Below are 21,347 nucleotides of genomic sequence, written 5' to 3'. Positions count from 1 at the left end.
ACAAAGGCCGCCTTGCTGACTTTGAGGGGCCCTATTTTCTCCCTCGTTACTCTTTTGTCCTTAATATATTTGTAAAACTCCTTTGAATTCTCCTTAATTCTATTTGCCAAAGCTATCTCATGTCCCATTTTTCCCTCCTGATTTCCCTCTTAAATATACTCCTACTTTCTTTATACTCTTCTAAGGATTCACTCGATCTATCCTGTCTGTATCTGACATATGCTTCTTTCTTTTTCTTAACCAAACCCTCAATTTCTTTAGTCATCCAGCATTCCCTATACCTACCAGCCTTCCCTTTCACCCTGACAGGAATATACTTTCTCTGGATTCTTGTTATCTCCTTTCTGAAGGCTTCCCATTTTCCAGCCGTCCCTTTTCCTGTGAACATCTGCCTCCAATCAGCTTTCGAAAGTTATTGCCCAATACCATCAAAATTGGCCTTTCTCCAATTTAGAACTTCAACTTTTAGATCTAGTCTATACTTTTCCATCACTATTTTAAAACGAATAGAATTATGGTCTCTGGCCCCAAAGTGCTCTCCCACTGACACCTCAGTCACTTGCCCTGCCTTATTTCCCAAGAGTAGGTCAAGTTTTGCACCTTCTCTAGTAGGTACATCCACATATTGAATCAGAAAATTGTCTTGTACACAGTTAAGAAATTCCTCTCCATCTAAACCTTTAACACTACGGCAGTCCCAGTCGATGTTTGGAAAGTTAAAATCCCCTACCATAACTACCCTATTATTCTTACAGATAGCTGAGATTTCCTTACAAGTTTGTTTCTCAATTTCCCTCTGACTATTGGGGGGTCTATAATACAATCCCAATAAGGTGATCATCCCTTTCTTATTTCTCAGTTCCACCCAAATAATTCCCTGCCTGTCCTGACTGTTTGACTCACTTCTGTTCTCAGCTGTACCCGTCTCAGATCAATCTCTTTCCTCACTATCTTCCTGGGTCCCACCCCACCTCCCACCTTACTAGTTTAAATCCTCCCAAGCAGTTCTTTTTTTTTGTAGATATTTTTATTGAAATTTAACATTTTTGCAAATTTACAAAAATAAACAAAACTCTCAAATACAAACATTGATGTACAATTAAATCATATATACAATAGTCATAATTTAACAAAGAAAAGAGAAAGAAAGAAAACAAAAAAAGAAAAAAAAAGAAACGAAAAAAGAAAGAAAAAAAAAACTCAACTTTCTACTAATCTAACCTATAACTAACCAGAGTGTATACCTAAGTCTCTTACATGCTCGGAATGTATAAACATCAAATATAATAAAGCCCGTATTCGCGCAGGATTCCTCTCCCAAGGGGCCCCGGAGCAGCCCGGTCTGAATTCTTCACTAAATAAAAGCCCTTGTTAGGATAGCCGAAATATCTGCATTTATATAATTCAAAAAGGGCTGCCATATTTTATAAAATAATTCAGTCTTTCGGTGCACCATATTTGTGAGGAAGTCAAGGGGGATATATTCCATAATTAATCTGTGCCAATTTGAAAGTCCAGGGGGGCCCTCAGCCACCCAGTTCACCAAAATATTTTTCCTTGCACAGAAAGAGAGAATAGAAAATAGTCTCTTCCCATGCACATCCAGAGATGAGAGGTTCGAAAAGCCCAAAAGGAGAGATACAGGGTCCACCCTAATTTCCGTTCCTAAAATTTCTGTCAGGGTATTTGCCACTTTAGTCCAGTATCTGCGGATTTTCTGACAAGTCCACAAACAATGTACAAGAGTACCCACCTCTATTTTGCATTTAGGACACATTGGAGATGCTCCTGCCTTAAATTTTGCCAGTCGAGCCGGAGCTATATGGGCCCTATGAAGTATCTTTAGTTGGATAGCCTGAGTTCTGTTACAGATAGCAATTCTTCTAGCATTTTCCCAAATGTCATTCCACATATCCTCAGAGATTTCTAGCCCCAAGTCCTGCTCCCATGTTTTAAGCAGGTCATCCATGTCTCCTGAGACTCCATCATGTAGCAAATGGTATATAGTACTAACGGAGGATGCCCCCGCTGGTCGTAAGACATTACGTTCTCTGTCTGATTTATAAAGACTATCTATTAATGTAGTCTTCCTCTGTATATAATCTCGAACTTGGAAGTATCGAAAGAGATCCCCATTAGGTATTCCGAATTTCAGACGCAGCTGCTCAAAGGACATCAGTATCCCATCTTTAAATAGGTCCCCTAAGCATGAGATGCCCCTGGATCTCCAGAGTTTAAAGGTGGCATCTGTAATCCCCGGTTGGAATCCCCATGCGCCTACTATTGGTGCATGGGGGGATGTTTTATGTGAGTTACCCTCATTTTGCCGCATTATATTCCAGGCCTTAATTGTGTTTAATATTATGGGATTTTTACAGTGGTCTGTAATGATTTTCCTCTTATCTGAAAATAAAAGGTTAATAAGTGGGTATTTTACTTGGGAGGCTTCGATATCCAGCCAAATTGATTGTGGATCAGATGAAATCCAATCAGCTATGTAACTTAGTAGGGAGCTTAACTGATATTTCCTAAAGTCTGGGAAGTCCAGTCCTCCCCTTGCCTGTGGAAGCTGTAGCTTCTTCAGCTTAATAAGGGACCGTCTATGGTTCCAAATAAAGGAGCCCAACCAGCCATATAATTTACGTAGGGCTAGCCTTGGCAGCATCAGCGGGAGCATTCTCATAGGATATAAGAGACGGGGCAGAACATTCATTTTAATTAATGCTATTCTCCCTAGCCAGGAAATCGGAAGGTCTCTCCATCGCTGGAGGTCCTGCCTTATCCTTTCCATTAATTGTACAAAATTAGCCCTATACAGCTGATCAAATACTGGCGTGATAAAAATACCTAAATATAAGAAGCCCTCCAGGGACCAACGGAAGGGAAAAGGGGATCCGTCCATTAAGTGGGGTATCATAGCCAGACCACCCATTGGCATGGCTTCCGATTTTGAAAAATTAATTTTATAGCCTGAGAATGCACTAAATGTATTAATAACTTGAATTAGACGAGGCACTGACATTAAAGGATTACTGAGGAATAAGACTCCCAAGCAGTTCTAACAAATTTCCCTGCCAGTATATTAGTCCCCTTCCAATTTAGGTGCAATCCGTCTTTCTTGTACAGGTCACTTCTACCCCAAAACAGCTTACAATGATCCAAAAATGGGAAACAACACTGTTGATTGCTGGGAAAAATTCATCTGGTTCACTAATGTCTTTCAGGAAATAAAACTGCCATCCTTATCTGGTCTTGCCTACATGTGACTACAGAACCACAAAAATATGGGTGACTCTTAAGTGCTCTCTGGGATGGGCAATAAATGCTGGCTTAGCCAATGATGCACTCATCCGATGAATGAATTCTTTTTTCGAAAATACAGCCATTTTCCTTCCAATCCAGGGAATGTGGAATATTTCGGAAAAGGCATAGAACATGTGGGAGTGACTGTCAGGCTCTGGGGATTCAGTCAGGCTCTCATATTCTCCAGTGACTGAGAATCAGTGATGCCTCTGTCTATACTCTCCGCCCACCACACATTCTGTAAGCTGTCTCTCTGTCCCCTCCCTGCACATACTGCTCAGACAGCCAGTGGGAACCAGCAGGGAGGCTCAACAACTCTTATGAAAAATAAAGAACATGAAAGCATGGGAAGGGTTAAAGTATGAAGACCACTGGCAATCTGTGGTCTGTGGAAGGCAGGATGGGATAAGAATAGTGGAATGCTCTTACACCAATTAACAGAGTAAGGTTAAGGCTGAAAGGTCACTATGGCGAGATGAGATAACCAAGTAATAAAGCAAGTTTCTCTGTGAAATATCATTGTGACAAGATTGGGACAATAAATATTTGGGACAAGACATTAAAATATCTAATTAATAGTTAGTAGAGTCAGCTTGAGACAGGAGACTATTGTTATAGATGGAATAGCTAAATATCTATCATGACAGGTTAATCTGGAATGAAAGATCACTGTAACAGAGTTAGCAATAAATATCTAACCATGACATTAGAATATCATTAAGTAGAATGTACAACTAAAGAGATAATGGGAACTAACATCACCAGTTTATTGCGTATCTAGAGTGAGGTACTTTGATTAATATAGTTGGACATGCCGATAAGCTAACAGAAACACGATAAAAAAATATAACTCGGACTCTGAGGTTCGTGAGCATTCGAGAATCTGCTTTCACAGTGTCGTGGTTTTTTTGTTTGCAAATAAAAGACTTACTTCTTGAAGAACTCTCTGCGTCTCCTGGTGATTCACTATATTTTCTCCACAACACTCTGACAGTCGAAAAATGTGGTACTGGAAAAGCACAGCCATTCAGGCAGCATCCAAGGAGCAGGACAGTCGATGTTTCAAGCATAATCTCTGTATCCTCGCTCCTGATGAAAAGCTTATGCTGGAAACGTTGACTCTTCGGCTCCTCGGATGCAGCCTGACAGGTTGTGCTTTACCCCTGAAAGCAACGCATTTAAATGGTCTTCTAGAACATAGAACAGTACAGCACAGGAACAGACCCTTCAGCCCACTATATTTGTGCCAACCATGATGCCATTCAAATCTAATCCCATCTGCCTGTACATATCTCTCTATTCCCTGCCTTTTCACGTATCTGTCTAAATGCCACTTAAATGTTGCTATCATAACTACTTCTACCACCTCCCTGGCAGCAAGTTCCATGAACCTACCACCCACTGATCCATGGATTTTTATATTTTTTTTATCATGTTTCTGTTAGCTTATCAGCATGTCCAGCTATATTAATCAAAGTACCTCACTCTAGATACGCAATAAACCGGTGATGTTAGCTCCCATTATCTCTTTAGTTGTACATTCTACTTGCTTTGCACATCTCCTTTAATTTGGGATTTGAGAATTTAGCAAGATCAGCATTTATTGCCCCTCTCTAGTTGCTCCCTAAGAAGGCAGTGGTGAGCTGCCTTTTGAACTGCTGCAACCCATGTTCTGTAGGAAGACCCACAATGCCCTTAGGGAGGGAATTCCAAGATTTTGACCCAGCAACCATAAAGGAACAGTTTTATATTTCCCAGCCAGGATGGTGAATGGCTCAGAAGGGAAGTTGTTGGCTTTCTGATGCAACTACTGCCCTTGTCCTTCTAGATAGTGAATGACAATCCAATGCTGCAGACAAAGCCTCCAAAGCCAGCACCAGTGAAACTGATAGTGGCATCCAAGTTGCTACTAAGACTTCCTGCAATAAATGGTCTGAACAGAGGCAGAAATAAATATGCTCTCATAAGTCACACTTTTCCCTGCGAATAAAGGACATGAGATACACGGGATGACGTTAACATAAATATTTTTTTACAGTTGGCTCTCAGAACATGTCAAACAAAATGCTCTGAATGAACACACCTTTTATCAGACTATGCAAATGTCCTTTAAAAAAAATTGCAACTTTATTTTGACTCTGTATATCAGTTGTTCATGTCATTTTCCTCTCAAACAGCCAGCCTGCACGTTTTAAATTTTTCACCCTATTTCATCAAACGGGATTATTTTTCCAACCTCGTGCTGTGCATTTTATATCAATAAACAATTGTGATTCAGAAAACAAAAGCTCTCATCCATAATTCAGAAAGAAAATGTCACAGTTTGTCCATTAAGTATTTCGTATCAAAATGAATCTATAGCCTTTATATATAAATATATATGAACCCTGCAACAGTTAAATCTGAATAAGATTGTGGGCACTTGATTTGAGTGAATAATGGTTTTGGATTTAACCCAAATGTCTTGTAAAGATTAAAAATAAATTCCTGAGACTGCGAGAACAAGCAGTGGAAGAACAGGGATGGACCCTGTCTGGGCACCGGGATGGAATGCAGATTCAGCGGAATCACGGTTTCTGGGCCCCAACTGAGGTTGCAACCCACACTGTGGGGAAACCGCTGCTGTACAAATTCTAAATTTTATCCAACTGCAAGGTTGCACTCTCCCCCATCAACTTTAAAGCACATTTCAGAGACCAAGCTCAGCAATTTCCTTAAAAAGGGAAGACCAGATTGCCTTTTATTTCATTTGCACAACTTGCAGCCTTCTCACAATACAGTTTCAAGCAGGACAGGTCACAAAGCATTTCAACCGTGAAAAATAAAAAGGCAATGCATTTGAAATGCAATCTTTCTCAGTTGTGCATGTGCCTGCAATGTCAGTTTACTGCATTGATGAAAACATTCTGTATAAAAATTACTATCCCAGAGGGCAATCTTTGGTTGGCAATACAAGTTAGATTTGTTTCAAAATCTTTCAATATTGCACAGTAATTATTTTGCTTAACTTTTTCCAAGCTACATGTGAATAATATTTCTTAAATTTGAATAATACTTGTTATGCCTGTCCTGACCCAAGATATATTGGCAAATTAAGACTGCAATGACCAATAAATTATCCTGAAGCAAATCCTGCGCCACTTTCAGTCATTTGAGACCTCCTTACACGCAGGATATTGGCCCTGTTTTGCTAAAATCCAATTTCCACACTAATGATACAAGCTAGCTTTACAGTCATATATCTCACAGGTAATTCTGAAACTGGTAAAAATCATGTAAGAAGCATTAACTTGATGCTTTCTTATGACATGGGGGAATTGACACTGAGGGCATCTGTTTTGGTTATAGGACATGATAGCCTCTACAATAACAAAAAGGCTAATAACTCAATGACTGTGTAAAAGAATTCAATAAATCTAGACTTGGTGGTTCGTCAAGAGTAATTATTGATATTGCTCGATTAATGTATATAAAATTATAATATAATGCAATATAAACCATCTATAAGACCATAAGACATAGGAGTGGAATTAAGGCCATTCGGCCCATCGAGTCCACTCCGCCATTCAATCATGGCTGATGGGCATTTCAACTCCATTCTCCCCGTAGTCCTTAATTCCTTGTGACATCAAGAATTTATCAATCTCTACCTTGAAGACATTTAGCGTCCTGGCCTCCACTGCACTCTGCGGCAATAAATTCCACAGGCCCACCACTCTCTGGCTGAAGAAATGTTTCTGCATTTCTGTTCTGAATTGACCCCCTCTAATTCTAAGGCTGTGTCCACAGGTCCTAGTCTCCTCGCCTCACGGAAACAATTTCCTAGCGTCCACCCTTTCCAAGCCATGTATTATCTTGTAAGTTTCTATTAAATCTCCCCTTAATCTTCTAAACTCCAATGAATACAATCCCAGGATCCTCAGCCATTCCTCGTATGTTAGACCAACGATTCCAGGGATCATCCGTGTGAATTTCCGCTGGGCACGCTCCAGTGCCAGTATGTCCTTTCTGAGGTGTGGGGACCAAAACTTGATACAGTACTGCAAATAGGGCCTAACCAGAGCTTTATAAAGGTGCTTTTATATTCCAACCCTCTTGAGATAAATGACAACATTGCATTTGCTTTCTTAAATCATGGACTCATGTTTACCTTTAGAGAATCCTCGACTAGCACTCCCAGATCGCTTTGTACTTTGGCTTACGAATTTTCTCACCGTTTAGAAAATCTAATTCATTAATACCACAAAAGCTTCCAATTGTCATGAAAATTCAATTGAGTCACTAATGTTTTTCAGGGAAGAGATTCTGTCCCTTCTACCTAGCCTCATCGATATACAAGAAGATTTCCTTGCTTGACTGTTAGTGAATGACTAAGCTTTCAAACAAACTCTGCACAGGCCAATAATTTAAAAATTAAACAAATGTGTTAGCAATATACTGGAGGTTAGATCAATCACAGAATTGAAGGTGCTCTTGTGGTGCAGAGGTAGTGTCCCTACCTCTGAGCCAGGAAATCTGAGTTCATGTCCCACCTGCTCCAGAAATGTAAAATAACATCTCTGAGCAGTTTGATTAAAAATTGATCACAGGTGGAGGTCATTTGGTCCATTGTCCTGGCACAGGCTTGTTAAACTAGCATCATTCCCGAGTGCCAATCTCTGCCTTTCCCACCACTCCTATTTCTATCCAAACAATCATCCAATGCCTCAATTGAACCTGCCTCCAAATGCTTCTAGGTGGGGTACCTTCCATTCAGTAATTACTTGCTGAGGGAAAAAAGTTTTTCTCATCTCATTCCTGCTTCTTTTGCAAATCATTTTACATCCATGCTAACAAAAACAGAAATTGCAGGAAAAACCCAGCATCTGTGGAACCATCCAGGAATTCTGTTAGAAAGGTGACTGGACCTGAAATGTTAACTCTGCTTTCTCCCCACAGTTGCTGCCAGACTTGATGAGATTTTCCAGCAATTTCTACTTTTGTTTCCGATTTCCAGCATCCACAGTTCTTCGGCTATTTTGTATCCAAAACTTCTCGCTCGTGTTTGTTATTCAAGGCTGAGCAGTTTTTCCCTATCGATTATGGAGCCTGCTAATGATTTTGAAAACCTTTCTCAGATCTCGTCTCAGTCTTGTTCTCTCCAAGGAGAACAGTCTCAACTTCTTCAATCTATCATTATATCTGAACTTTCTCATTTCTGGAAACATTCTTGGAAATTGCTTCTGCACTCTCTCCAAAGTATTTGCATCCTTCCTATAATATGGCTCCTAGAACTGTACACAATCTTCTAGCTGAGGTCTAACAAGGGACTTATTCAAATTCAACATCAGCCCCTTAGTCTTGTACTTTTTTGGTCTCTTTTTAAAACCATTTCTGCCCATGCAAGTTCCAGCATTAAATTGAATTATGGTGTTCAAAAATCAATAGGAGAAAGTGAGGACTGCAGATGCTGGAGATCAGAGCTGAAAATGTGTTGCTGTAAAAGCGCAGCAGGTCAGGCAGCATCCAGCAACACATTTTCAGTTCAAAAATCAAAAGTCTGTATTTGATATCACGGTGGCAACGGTGGTAGATCAAGACAGGATTTTTACAATCTCCGCCTAATCAACACAATAGTGTACTTCTTGCTAATTTCTGGAAAATAGTGACCACATTAGGAGAGCTTTCCCACAATTTATTTGAGCTATAGCTTGAAAGAAACAGACTAAGTGTTGGAGAAACTGCCGGTCTAGTCCCATCTAGAATTAATATTGAGTCAATACTGAAGCCTGATACAGTTTTACTCACAGAATCATATCTATTAGTTAGCATCTTTGGTTGCTTCATCATATTTTGTCCCAACAGCAGAATACACCTTCCAGTGGTTGAACTCAATGCTACACAGTTGGGTGAGAAAGACCTTAGGAACAACATTTATTTTAAGCCCAGCAAAGTCTTCTACCAATCAACACCTACCATTTCCTCCTCAATAATGGATCTATATTCCTCCTGGTTGAACATTATATGGAGGAAGCTCTGAGGGAATCAAGGGCATCACCTATACTCTGTTAACCCGTCTTACAACCAATTTCTGACTCCTTGACTTCTATCAGGCCACAAAATCATCTTGATTCAATAAAAAGGGAAGAAAAGTATATCAGGATCTGCAGCACACATTCTTTAGAAACAGGCACAAATTTAGTGAAACTAATTTGCAGATCTAAATTCCAAAAACAACAGACAATAAGCAACCTCTCAACAACATTTGGAACAAGGCTTTTGAGCCCTAACACATCAGATTAAGGCTGATGAGAGTACTATCATGGTTAGGAATGCAGGAGTGCAAGAAGAAGACCCATTGCCAATTTCTCAAATACACTAGGGATTTGTAATAAGAATGAATGCAAGCAACCAACAGAAGGAGGAAATGTCATGATCATCTGCATTCTCATGTATAGTACAGTACATCAACCCGTGACTACAAAAGACATGTCCGAAACAAGTGTCTTCTGCCAAAGGTACTGAGTACACACCATTAAGCATGCCAAGGTCCAGTGAATTTAATTACTCAATATAATGAACACAAGAAAGATGATACATCCTGACAGCGTCCTAGTTATAATGCTAAAGATATGTGCAGACTAATGAGCTGTTCCTTTAGTCCAGCTGGTTCAGTATAGTTACATGTACAAGATTATGCAAGTTTGAAAACAAGATAAATCCAACCCCGCCAATTTGCACTCTGTCAGCCTCCACCATTAGTACTGTCATTAATAGTTGCATCAAGAAAGAACTATTTAGCGGACTGCTTGAAAACTGGCCATCATCTACAAGGCTTGCATCAATAAAGTGATTAAATGCTGATCACTCCTGGAAGATGACAGCAGCAATCACTCAATCAGCACAGTATAATTGCCTTAAGCAACTTTCCTACCATTGGATTTATTCTCCACCCTATTAACATATGGCACACTGTGGCTGCAAACACAAAGTCCCCATAGTGCATTTCAGCAAATTCAACACAATTACTTCAATAACACCTTTACCATCAAGAAAGAAAGGGGAAGCACATTATTGAAACAATTTTTCCCTCCAAGTTATAAACCATCTTGGTACTGCACACTGTAAGATGTAGGAGCACTAGAATTTCATAGAGCCTTTCAGGTATGGTTCACCTCTCAGTGAGATCATGGTTGATCTGATAATCTTGCTTTATCCCCAAAACCTTTAATTCTATAACTAATGAATCTGTCATTCTTAGCTTTGAATATTCTTAATAGCTCAGTATCAACAGCCCTTTGTAGTAAAGAATTCCACAAACTCACTCCACTAATTTCTCCTCATCATTGTCTTAAATGGGTGACCCTTTACTCAGAGATTATGACGTTTATTCTTGGAATCTGATAAGGGAAACAATCTCTCCACAACTACCCAAAAGAATCTTTAATGTTTCAGTTAGGTTGTCTCTCATTTTTCTAAACTCCAGTGGTTACAAGTCCAACCTAAAATTCTCATTGTAAGAAAATCTCTCTGTACCCCCAGATTCAAACTAATAAACCTTCTCTGGATTGACTCCAATCCTAGGATATCCTTCCTTAGATAAACCACAAGACAGTTCACGGTATCCCAGTTGTGGTCAGATTAGTGCTTTGTATAATTTGTAAGCAAAATCTCCCTACTTTTATACCCCATTCTTAATAAATGCCTTCCCAATCACCCACTGAATGTGGATGCAAGCTTTTTTGTGATTCATGTAAGAGAATTTGCAAATCTCTCTGAACTGCAACTTTCTGCAGTCATCTCATCATTTTAATGCTATTCAAGATGTGGAAGTGCCGGTAATGAATGGGGGTGGACAAAGTTAAAAATCACACAACACCAAGTTATAGTCCAACAGGTTTTTTGGAAGTACAAGCTTTCGGAGTTGCTACCTGACGAAGGAGCAGCGCTCTGAATGATATTAAACTCGTCAATGCTTCCTACCAAAGTGCCTAACCTTACATTTTCCCATAGTACCATCCATCCACCAAGATTTTGCCTACTCATTTAACCAGTCTATATCCCTCTGCCATTGCTCCCTCCAGACTCTGCAATCATGCCATACAGACACATTGATTTCCCATTCCAGAAGCCATTGTCACGCGCAGATCTCAGAGGCTCACACAGCAACAGGAAAAACTAGAGGGAATGTGGCCCTCTGTAGATTCTCTGTATTTGTCTTTCCACCTATTTATGTGTCATCGACAAATGTGGCAATAGCACACACTCACGTCCCTCATCCAAGTCATTACTCTGCACAGTAAATGATTGTGATGGCAGCACTAATCCCTGTACTGTCCCACTAATTACAGCTTGTCAACCCAAAATTGCTCTCTTTATCCCAACTTTCTGTCTCCTCTATTTGTTTTTACTTTTCACAGTGTAGTCTCCTCCACACTGGGGAGATCAAGCACAGACTGGGTGACTGCATTCTGGAACATCTCCATTCAGTCTACAAACATTGGGTATATGAATAGGAAAGGTTTAGAGGGATGTCAGCCAAGTGCTGGCAAATGGGACTAGATTGGGTTAGGATATCAGGTCGGTATGGGCAAGTTGAACCACAGGGTCTGTTTCCGTGCTGTACATCTCTATGACTCTATGACCCTATTACTCTGATTTTCCAGTTGCCTGCCATTTTATCTCCTTATTTCTGACCTCGAATTCTCAGTCTCTGCAGTGTTCCTATAAAGCATAACATTAGCTCAACTCATAGCACCTCATCTTTTAACTGGACACTTTACAGTCTTGTGGATCAAACATGATGTTCACAGTTTTAGATCATGAGTTCTGACCCCACTTTGCTTCACTTTTTTTTGTTGTTTTGGATTTTTTTTCACTCATTCCTTTGCATTGCTTTCAGACTTCCGCTATTCTACCATTCACACCACCTCTGGGCATTTTTAATGTTCCTTATGTCATTCACATCTCCCTTTGGCCTTGCACGATGGAGCTTTTTGTCATTTAACCTATATCCACCACATCACAAACAATAGCAAATCTTCCTGTTTCCTCCTTCATTTGTTGAAGCCCACAACACTTTGAAGTTTTCTCAGCTCTGACAAAAGGGCATTGACCAGAAACATTAACACTGTTTCTCTCTTCTCAAATGCTGTGTATTTGGAATATTTTCAATTTTTAATCCTGTTTTCCAGAATTTGTAATATTTTGTTATGGTGATTTGGAGATAAAACATCATTCTTGTTGTTCGGGCGAATGTTCTGGAATCCCCTACCATAAGGAACACCTACTTCACAACAGCTGACATATTTCAAAACTACTCCTTTCTTGCCCGTAACACAATGACAACAACTTAAAGCCATTGCTGTTACGCAAACAGGTAAGTGCCTGTCATACGTTTCTTCCACTCCTTACTGCAACTTTAGTACAGTATGAATAAAAACTATGGAGGAACATTGTCAACAAATATTTCCACCATTTCTCCAGGATTTCAACCAAACTTGAAGCAGAAAATTAGGGTATGCCCTGCAGAAACTATACTCCAGAGTGTTTGGGGTGATCAATCACATGGAACTCAGTCCAGCCTGTTTAGTTTGGAAAAGCAGGGGTGAAGATGCACATCTGGAATCATTAGTTTCACCAAAGGTGGTTAATTTATCAAGGTTTTGTGAACTTCTATTATTTACAAATCTTTGAATATGATGATAGATGAATGACTGAAGAATAAGTATATCAAATGAATGTATTTGGATGAATAGGAGCCTGCTGAATTGTCAGTAATAGTATGAGAGGATCTGAAGGTTTTCTCTTGGTCTTTGAACCTTTCCCAACATGGTCAGTTTTTAGGAGTAAGCTTTGTCAATCTCCTTTACAATATTGAAAACTCTCCTCAAAGTTTTTACCCAGTGAAAACAAAGCTGCCTTGTTAACGTTTTGAGGATTTCGTATTTATTGCTCACCTCCCTTCTTGCTGAACTGCTGTGCTCTTCCAGCACCATTAATCCAGAATTTCTTCTTGCTTAGTCAATGTTTCCTCTCCACACAGCATTCCAGAGACCCAACAATGCATTACAGATTGGAATACAACAAAATAATATAACCTAATGTTCTTTGTTGTAAATATATTTATTAGCAAACACTTTTTTTGACTTTACAAAAATATAAAGTTATTCAAAACACAATCAATAACAAATATCAGTATAATAAAGAGAGAAAAGAACACAAATTACAATACAACTACTGTCTACTAACTACTAACCTATCCTATAATACAAAACAAAACCTAACACTGTGCAAAACAGCACCAATAAATAAGTAAGTGACTAACAGATCAAAAAAAAGCAAAAGAAAACACAAAATAAAACACAAAATAGCTATGCTTGGTGCAAAGCTCCCAAACAAAAGAACAGGAGTGTTGTATATATACCCGTATTAACTCAGGGGTCCCCCCTCCAGGGATCAAGGCTCAAAAAACCTAACTGTCCCGTTTAAACAAATGCCCTAGTTAAGATAGCCGACAAATCTATATCCAAATAACTGAAATAGGGCTGCCATGTCTTATAAAGATAGTCTGTTGTATGGTGCACCATGTTTGTAAAAAAAGCCCAAGGGAATGTGCTCGGTAATTAATTTCTGCCATCCCAGCAAGCCCGGCGGGTTCTCAGACACCCAATTCATCAGAATATTCTTCCATGCACAGTGTGCAAGAATATTAAATAGTTTCTTCCTATGCCCATCTAAAGATGGTAAATTCGGTAGTCCTAAGAGGAGAGATATAGGGTCTACTTTGACTTCAGTCCCCAATACCCTCCCTATCTCTCCCGCCACAGCGCTCCAATAAACACGGAGCCTGTGGCATGTCCAGAAGCAATAGGTAAGAGTACCTACACTTATCTTACATTTGGGGCACACTGAAGTTGCCCTTTTTTTACACTTCACCAGATGGTCCAGTGCCAGATGAACCCTATGCAGAACTTTTCACTGCGTAGCACTTGTCATATTACAGATTGAGATCTTTCACGTGTTCTCCCATATGTTCTCCCATGTTTCAGAAGAGACATCCACTCCTAGCTCTTGCTCCCAGATCTCATATAACCAGTTAGTATCCTGCCAGGCCCTGCCACCCAGCAGGCGATAGAGGGCACTAACTGAAAGGGTGCTTGTGGAACGTAGCAACAACCTCTCTGTATCAGGCTTTTAGGGCTTAGTGAGAAGTGTAGTCTTCTTCTGGATAAAATCCCTAACCTGAAAAAAATGGACAAGATCTCTGCTGGGCAACCTGTATTTGTGGCTCAGTTGCTCGAAAGACATCATAACCTCCCCCTCAAACAAGTCTCCCAAACTAGAAACTCCTCTTGCTGCCCGTAGATTGAACACTGAGTCCATCATCCCTGGTCGGAACCCTGGCATGCCAACTATAGATGTAAGTGGCGAAGTCTTGGATAAGCAACTCTCATTCTGATGCATCGCCCCTGACAATAGTAATAACAATGGGGTTCCGGCAATGGTCCATAACTGTCCTCACCTTATCCTGAACAGCAGGTTAATAAGAGGGCACTTTGCCTGGGAGGCCTCAATATCCAACCATATTGAGCCCAATCGTTACCGACCCAATCACAGACAAAGAACAGCAGGGAACTCAATTGATACCTCCTAATGTCTGGGAAATCAACTCCTCCCCCTCCTTGAGGCAACTGCAGTTTAGTAAATTTGATGAGGGGCCACCCACGATGCCAAACAAAGGAACCAAACCATCCCACAAGCATCCGCAACATTGACCTGGGAAACATGATAGGGAGCATATGCATGGGATAAAGCAAACAAGGAAGAACATTCATCTTAATGAGAGATATTCGGCCCAGCCATGAAATTGGAAGACCTTCCCATCTCTGAAGATCCCACCTAATTTTGTCGAGCAAGTTAGTAAAGTTAGTCCGACATCCGCATTCGGTGTAATCTTGTGTACCCTCAACCACACCTCTGGAGCCGTTAGTTGGACTTTCTGCTGAATGGCCTCTGCCATGTATTTGTGCAGGCTAAGATAAAAGGTAGGGAGGAAGGACTTGGGGAAGGGGCGTTAGAAATGCAATCGGTGGAAGGAGATTAAGGTGAGGGTGATAGGCTGGAGTGTGAGTGGGGGAGGAGAGGTCAGGAAGAAGATTGCAGGTTAGGAAGGTGGTGCTAAATTCAACGGTTGGGACTGAGACATGGTGGGGGAAGGGGAAATGAGGAAACTGGAGAAATCTGAGTCCATTCCTTGTGGTTGGAGGGTTCCTAGGCGGAAGTTGAGGCGCTCTTCCTCCAGCCGTCGTGTTGCTATGGTCTGGCGATGGAGGAGTCCAAGGACCTGCATGTCCTTGGTGGAGTGGGAAGGGGAGTTGAAGTGTTGAACCAACAGGCTGGAGGAAGAGCACCTCATCTTCTACTAGGAACCCTCCAACCACAAGGGATAAACTCAGATTTCTCCAGTTTCCTCATTTCCCCTCCCCTACCTTGTCTCAGTCCCAACCCTCGAACTCAGTACCACCTTCCTAACCTGCAATCTTCTTCCTGACCTCTCCGTCCCCACCCCACTCCGGCGTTTCACCCTCACCTTAACTTCCTTCCTCCTATCACATTTCCAACACCCCTCCCCCAAGTCCCCCCTCCTTACCTTTTATCTTAGCCTGCTTGGCACACTCTTCTCATTCCTGAAGATGGGCTCATGCCCAAAACGTCGATTCTCCTGCTCCTTGGATGCTGCCTGACCTGCTGCGCTTTTCCAGCAACACATTTTCAGCTCTAATCTCCAGCATCTGCAGTCCTCACTCTTTCCTCTGCCATTTATCACCAATGTAAAAAAAACGTTGAATGGGGGCAGCCTTGACAACTACCCCTACCAATCCTAAAGTTCCCAGGCTTCATCGCGGTGGTGACAACTGCGGACAGAGTGGGGTGATAGGAAACCTCCACCCACCTAGCAAAGACTCTACCCAACCCAAACTGTCCTAAGACATAAAAAAAAGGCCATTCCACCTGGTCAAATGCTTTCTCTGCATCTAAGGAAATCACCAATCCCTGAACCAATCATTGCTGACAAACTTGGACCATATTCGGCAACCTTCTAATATTATTAGAAGACCCATGGCCCCTTACAAAGCCTGTCTGGTCCTCTATAACAATATGGGGCAATACTTTTTCCAATCTCAGTGTCAAGATCTTAGACGGAATCTTGAAATCTGAATTTAATAGAGAGATGGGCCTGTATGAGGCACAATCCTCAGGAACCTTCCCGTTCTTAAGAATTAAGGAAATATTAGCTTCTCTCAAAGATGGTGGTAAGCATTCACACATATGGAGTGATTGTACATCTCCAACATTGGCCCTGACAGAATCCCTATAAACTCCTTATAGAACTCACCCGGAAGACCATCAGGGCCAGGCACTTTCCCACTCTGAAGTTGCCTAGCTGTCTCCTGTATTTTCTGAACTGTCAAGGGGGCATTAAGGAGAGAGGCCTGTTCCAAGGTTACCCCTGAGAGGTCCAGGTTCTTAGAAAAGGCCTCCATTTTAGTCCTCCTGTCCTCACAGCCTTCAGACCGATACAATTCAGAGTAAAAACTCCAAAAAGCCTCAATCCTTATAACCTAATGTTCTCATCGAAACTTAGTTATCAACTATATTGTTCCTAAATGTACAAAAGTACAGAGGAAGATATATTCTGTCAATAGAGCATTGATAGCCAATATTATAGAAAAGAGCGACATACTCTACAACTTAAAGAAATGGCACATGAGGAAAGATTGATGATCTTGAGTCTTTTCCCACTCAAATAGGTTAAGAAAACATGTGACAGTAGTTTTTCCAATTTTAAGGTTTTCAGATCAAAGTGAGTGTTAGTGCACTCCTCACTGCAAGGGAGTGTTGGTGCACTCCTCACTGCAAGTTCAGTACAGTTTGAACAAAAACCATGGTGAGACATTTTTAACAAATATTTCCACCATTTCTCCAGGACAAAATATCAGGGCAAGGATCACCACTAGAAATTAAAGACAATGAAAAACAGAGAAGGCTCTTCTTTTTAATAAAAGGATTATAAATCTGTGGAACAGCTCATCCACACAAATGCTGGAAGAAAGTGTAATGGCTTGAAGGAGTAACAAGGCCAGTAATTAACTAGAAATGGAAGGGACTGGATAGATGGGCTGCTCAGACTGAAGGGCTTGACTGATTTGCACTGTTGCTAGGTTCTTATCAATTGAGAGCGTGAGAAATGAGTTCATTAGTTTAATAAACTTCCTGGAATCAAGGTGAATGAATCCCTGCTCTATATTGCTGTGAGCTATTGAGATTTCATATTGTAATATGTTAAACGTGTTGGAAGTTAGGTCACCTTGTAGGTAAAATAATCAGTTTTTTTTCCAATTATAGGAATAGATGATCTTAGTAACTTTCCCCACTTTTTGTGCCAGTTAACAGCTTCACAGCTATAAGTGTCTGAACGAGAAACCCGTGGGAAATACCCCCGGCTTTAAACTAAACCTAGTCCCTTCTCTGTATTTTGTGTTTATTTTGTAAGATTTATGAGCAGAGACATTTGTGTAAATAAACCATTAAGTGTTGGAAACATCAGCGTTGAGTAGTAACCGTAAATAGTTGCAGTTACAGATTGTTTTCGTCTTTTTTTGTTAAGGTCCCATTGTATTCAATGCTCATCCAGACGCCAGTGAAATCAATGTGAGCGGCAGGACGGGAGGGTACAGCAGCCGGTTAGATGTCGCATTGATAAACATCTGTCCGCAGTACACTGTCAGGGCAGTACACAGGGGCAGAGAGGAAGATGTTGATCTATTGGCGTGGAGTACATATGCGACTGTGTATTCCAAGCCAGTGCAGAGATCTCCATCCCCTGAGACGGTTTGTCTCACAGTGTTGAATGGCCAGCCCGTTACCTGGACTTGAGTCATTCATTCCACGGAGATTCCTCACCGTAATATGGCAGAACCATTTCATCTTTGCATTGCCCCGCCCCCCTCGCCTTCAAAATATCAAAATAAAACCTTCCTGCGCGCTGGGAACCACTTGTAAGTACCAGCGCGTACTTAGTTTTCAATTGACGTTATTCCCGAGTAGACCCACTACTGAAATAGTAAAATTCCACATTTGCCAATGTATATTACACCCTAATGGAAAATCACGACCAGAAGCAACAAGAGGATTTATACAATCCATCGCTTATCATCAATGTTTCACCTCAAACGGTAAAGCCAGTTAAAGGTCGTTTCGGTCACTGACGGCTTCATATTACAGCAATCCCATTTCGAGTTACAATCCCCTCAGGGGTTTCTTAGCCACTGCCTGCGGTTTCACAGGCGACTATAGGACAGCATCATTGTCAGCCTCACAATTAGAGACCTTGGACCGCCAGAGAAACCCAAAGATGCAAACTAATTCCCAGCAGGGGAAACAAAAACACAATCTGCATTTCAAAGAGAGATTTTGTTGGGGTGAATGAACTCCGAGGAAAAGCGAGGTGATAATTCAAAGGTACTTGGGGATTGAAGCAGAGTAGACCGCGAGATGCACCGGGAATACTGAACAGGGACTGACTGGGAGACACTGACTCACCTCTCCCTGTCAACCCCCCTATATCACGCCAGAAACATCCATCTTCAGGCACCTACACATACACCTACTCATCCCAGAAACACTTCAGAGTTGGCACCGGTTTGGAAATTGCACGTAGCCGACTGGATAAGTTTTAGACTTAATTCTATATTCGGCGGATAATTTACGACAGGGTACCGTCAGAACTTCAGAATGATCACCCCCAGGGAACTCTGCCAGAGAAATCAAACGCAAGGTGTCTTTTGGTTCGGTTTTCCCCCCGCTAGCCCGGAGTTGGGTTTGTGAACGCTTCACTTACTTTGATGACTCGAATATCCCGGGTAATAGCCATAATATCCCGTGATCCGTAAGATCCTGTCCTCGATGGTGGACACCCCGTTGGAAGCGGCTTTGACGTCCATGAAGGACCTGGAGCACTGCTGGTCTTCAGAGGGCGGAGGAGACAGGTACTTGAGCTGGTTGAGGTGCAGGCTTATGTCCGACAGTCTCCGCATGGTTTTGTTAGTGAGCGGGGAGTTGGGTTCCGTCAGGCACTGCTGACGGAGATCTCATTCCCCCCCTCCCCGGACTGTCACTCCTCGCTACAACACTGTCACCTCTAGGGGGCAGCCCTGCATTCCCCTAGTGATCCCAATGCTGTCCCCCACCTCCTTCCCCCCCCCCCCCATAGTCACTGAGCCAGGACACAGCATTCAGCTCCAGATCCCCGCACGGTTTGGCTGAGTTGCTTTCCACCCATCCCTTTGGCAGATAGAAACTGGTTGCATATCAATTCAACAGATAACACACACACACAAAAAGGGTTGTCTCGTAGATCTGCGTCAGAGATCGCTGGCTGTGAGGAACAGCCTTTGCACCAAACCTCCCCCGTACCACAGTCAGACAGAGTCCTCGGTAAACCGCCTTCTCCCACTCGGGGAAAAGCCTGAGCTCATTGTTGGAAGGAACGCGGACTGCAATGGTTTAAAATGCCGCCTTTCTACACCTACCCCCTTGACCTTATTATGGTCTACAGGGTATGGCAGAAGAGAGCCGCTTTGGAAAGCTTGAAATTGCAAAATAGGACGTGTTTAAAGATTAGAGTTTCCCTTCTCAGGTCGAACCAAAGTGTCAGATTTCTGAATGGAATATTTTGTAGAAAATAAGTCACCTGCGTTAGAGATTTCGCAACACAAGAACACTAAATCCAGTTAATGACCGCGCATCAAGCTGCTTGTGGGACTGGTCATCAGGGCTCTAATTATTCTGTCCTGCTGATGAAAAGACAGAAAAGTAAAACATACTGGGAAGTTAATCGATGATTAGTTAGAAGTGTACATCAGTGACTAGAATGTTTTATCTGTACCTATAACGGTGTGAATGTCAAAATGCTGTTTACAATGCGCTAATTGTAACATGCGATTAAAAAATTTGTATTCAATCCTTTTGGAACCGTATAGTGCGGGGTTTTATCTTGTTTTGCCTATTTGGACCAATAATAGAAGAACTAGTACTATAAACTATTTCCTTCAACGTTAGTCTGAATAAATGTGATTAACATTATACTGTTCAGCATCGACTGTCTAAAGATGGGAAGTGAAAACACCAATAAGTTACGATTGCTAACAAAATGAAATACAGAAATCACAAGTGAACAGTTCTATTGCATTGCTGATTACAACCCCAGTAAACAGCGGCAGGAGGATTCACTTCACTCAAATCAACAAAACGAAAGAATCTGGAATGCAACACACAATAAAGGTATTTTGTTACCAGAGCCTGACCTTTCAAAAGAGAAGCACATTTCATGGTTATCCCCCCCCCCCCCCCAAAAAAAGCCTTAAAATTAATGAACCAAAATATCCCTCGAAAGGCGGATACCAGCCAACGTTTAATAAAGGGAAGTGACATTCACTGACAGAATCACTGGAGATGTACTCGAAATAAAGAGTTTTACCTCAGATAAGGCACGTATTTTCAATTTGATGAGGAAGACTTGTATTCTCTTTGAGAAAAAAAAAGCAGGGTAATTCAGTAATACCAACAACCCTTGTGTCAGGTTAATTAAGAAGAAAATAAAGCTTCATGCAAGAGCATTCTACAGAGCTCATTGGCATTACTTCATTTGGGTAACTGGAGCAGTTAAGTACCACCATTGCTTTCTTAGAGCATCAGTCAGAGATGGCTAGCTCCAAATGAATGTTTTAATCCATTGCACTGCAGTAATAAAGGTAAGATAATGAAATGAAGCAGCCTAGAAAATATGCTTGCTGCACAAGAAAATGATAAGCTTCAAATTATACAGCATAATCCTTAATGCATGAAGAAAGTATATGTGTACATTTTAAGCTTAACAAAACAAACTAAAACCTCTGAAGAATTTTAAACATAATATAATCAATAACCACGTGCAATCAAAGAACAGCAATAGTCTAAACACTCCAGCTAAGTTGTTGAATGGAAAGTCGACTTCATATTGA

The 21,347-nt window shown here is 41.2% G+C and overlaps 1 protein-coding gene across 2 annotated transcripts in view; it reads right to left on the bottom strand.

Moving 5' to 3' along the window:
- The window catches only part of slc35f4 (solute carrier family 35 member F4), a 198,615-nt gene extending 179,326 nt beyond the window's left edge, over positions 1-19,289 (bottom strand). For both annotated transcript variants that reach the window (XM_060828418.1, XM_060828417.1), the window contains exon 1: positions 19,187-19,289. In XM_060828418.1, the coding sequence (XP_060684401.1) occupies positions 19,187-19,289 (103 nt within the window). The remainder of the gene's footprint in view (positions 1-19,186) is intronic.
- Between the last annotated feature and the right edge of the window lie 2,058 nt (positions 19,290-21,347).

This window comes from Hemiscyllium ocellatum, chromosome 8, assembly GCF_020745735.1.
Source record: "Hemiscyllium ocellatum isolate sHemOce1 chromosome 8, sHemOce1.pat.X.cur, whole genome shotgun sequence".
Lineage (NCBI taxonomy): Eukaryota > Metazoa > Chordata > Chondrichthyes > Orectolobiformes > Hemiscylliidae > Hemiscyllium > Hemiscyllium ocellatum.
Note: the sequence above shows the minus strand (reverse complement) of the source record. Positions and strands in the feature narration are given on the sequence as shown.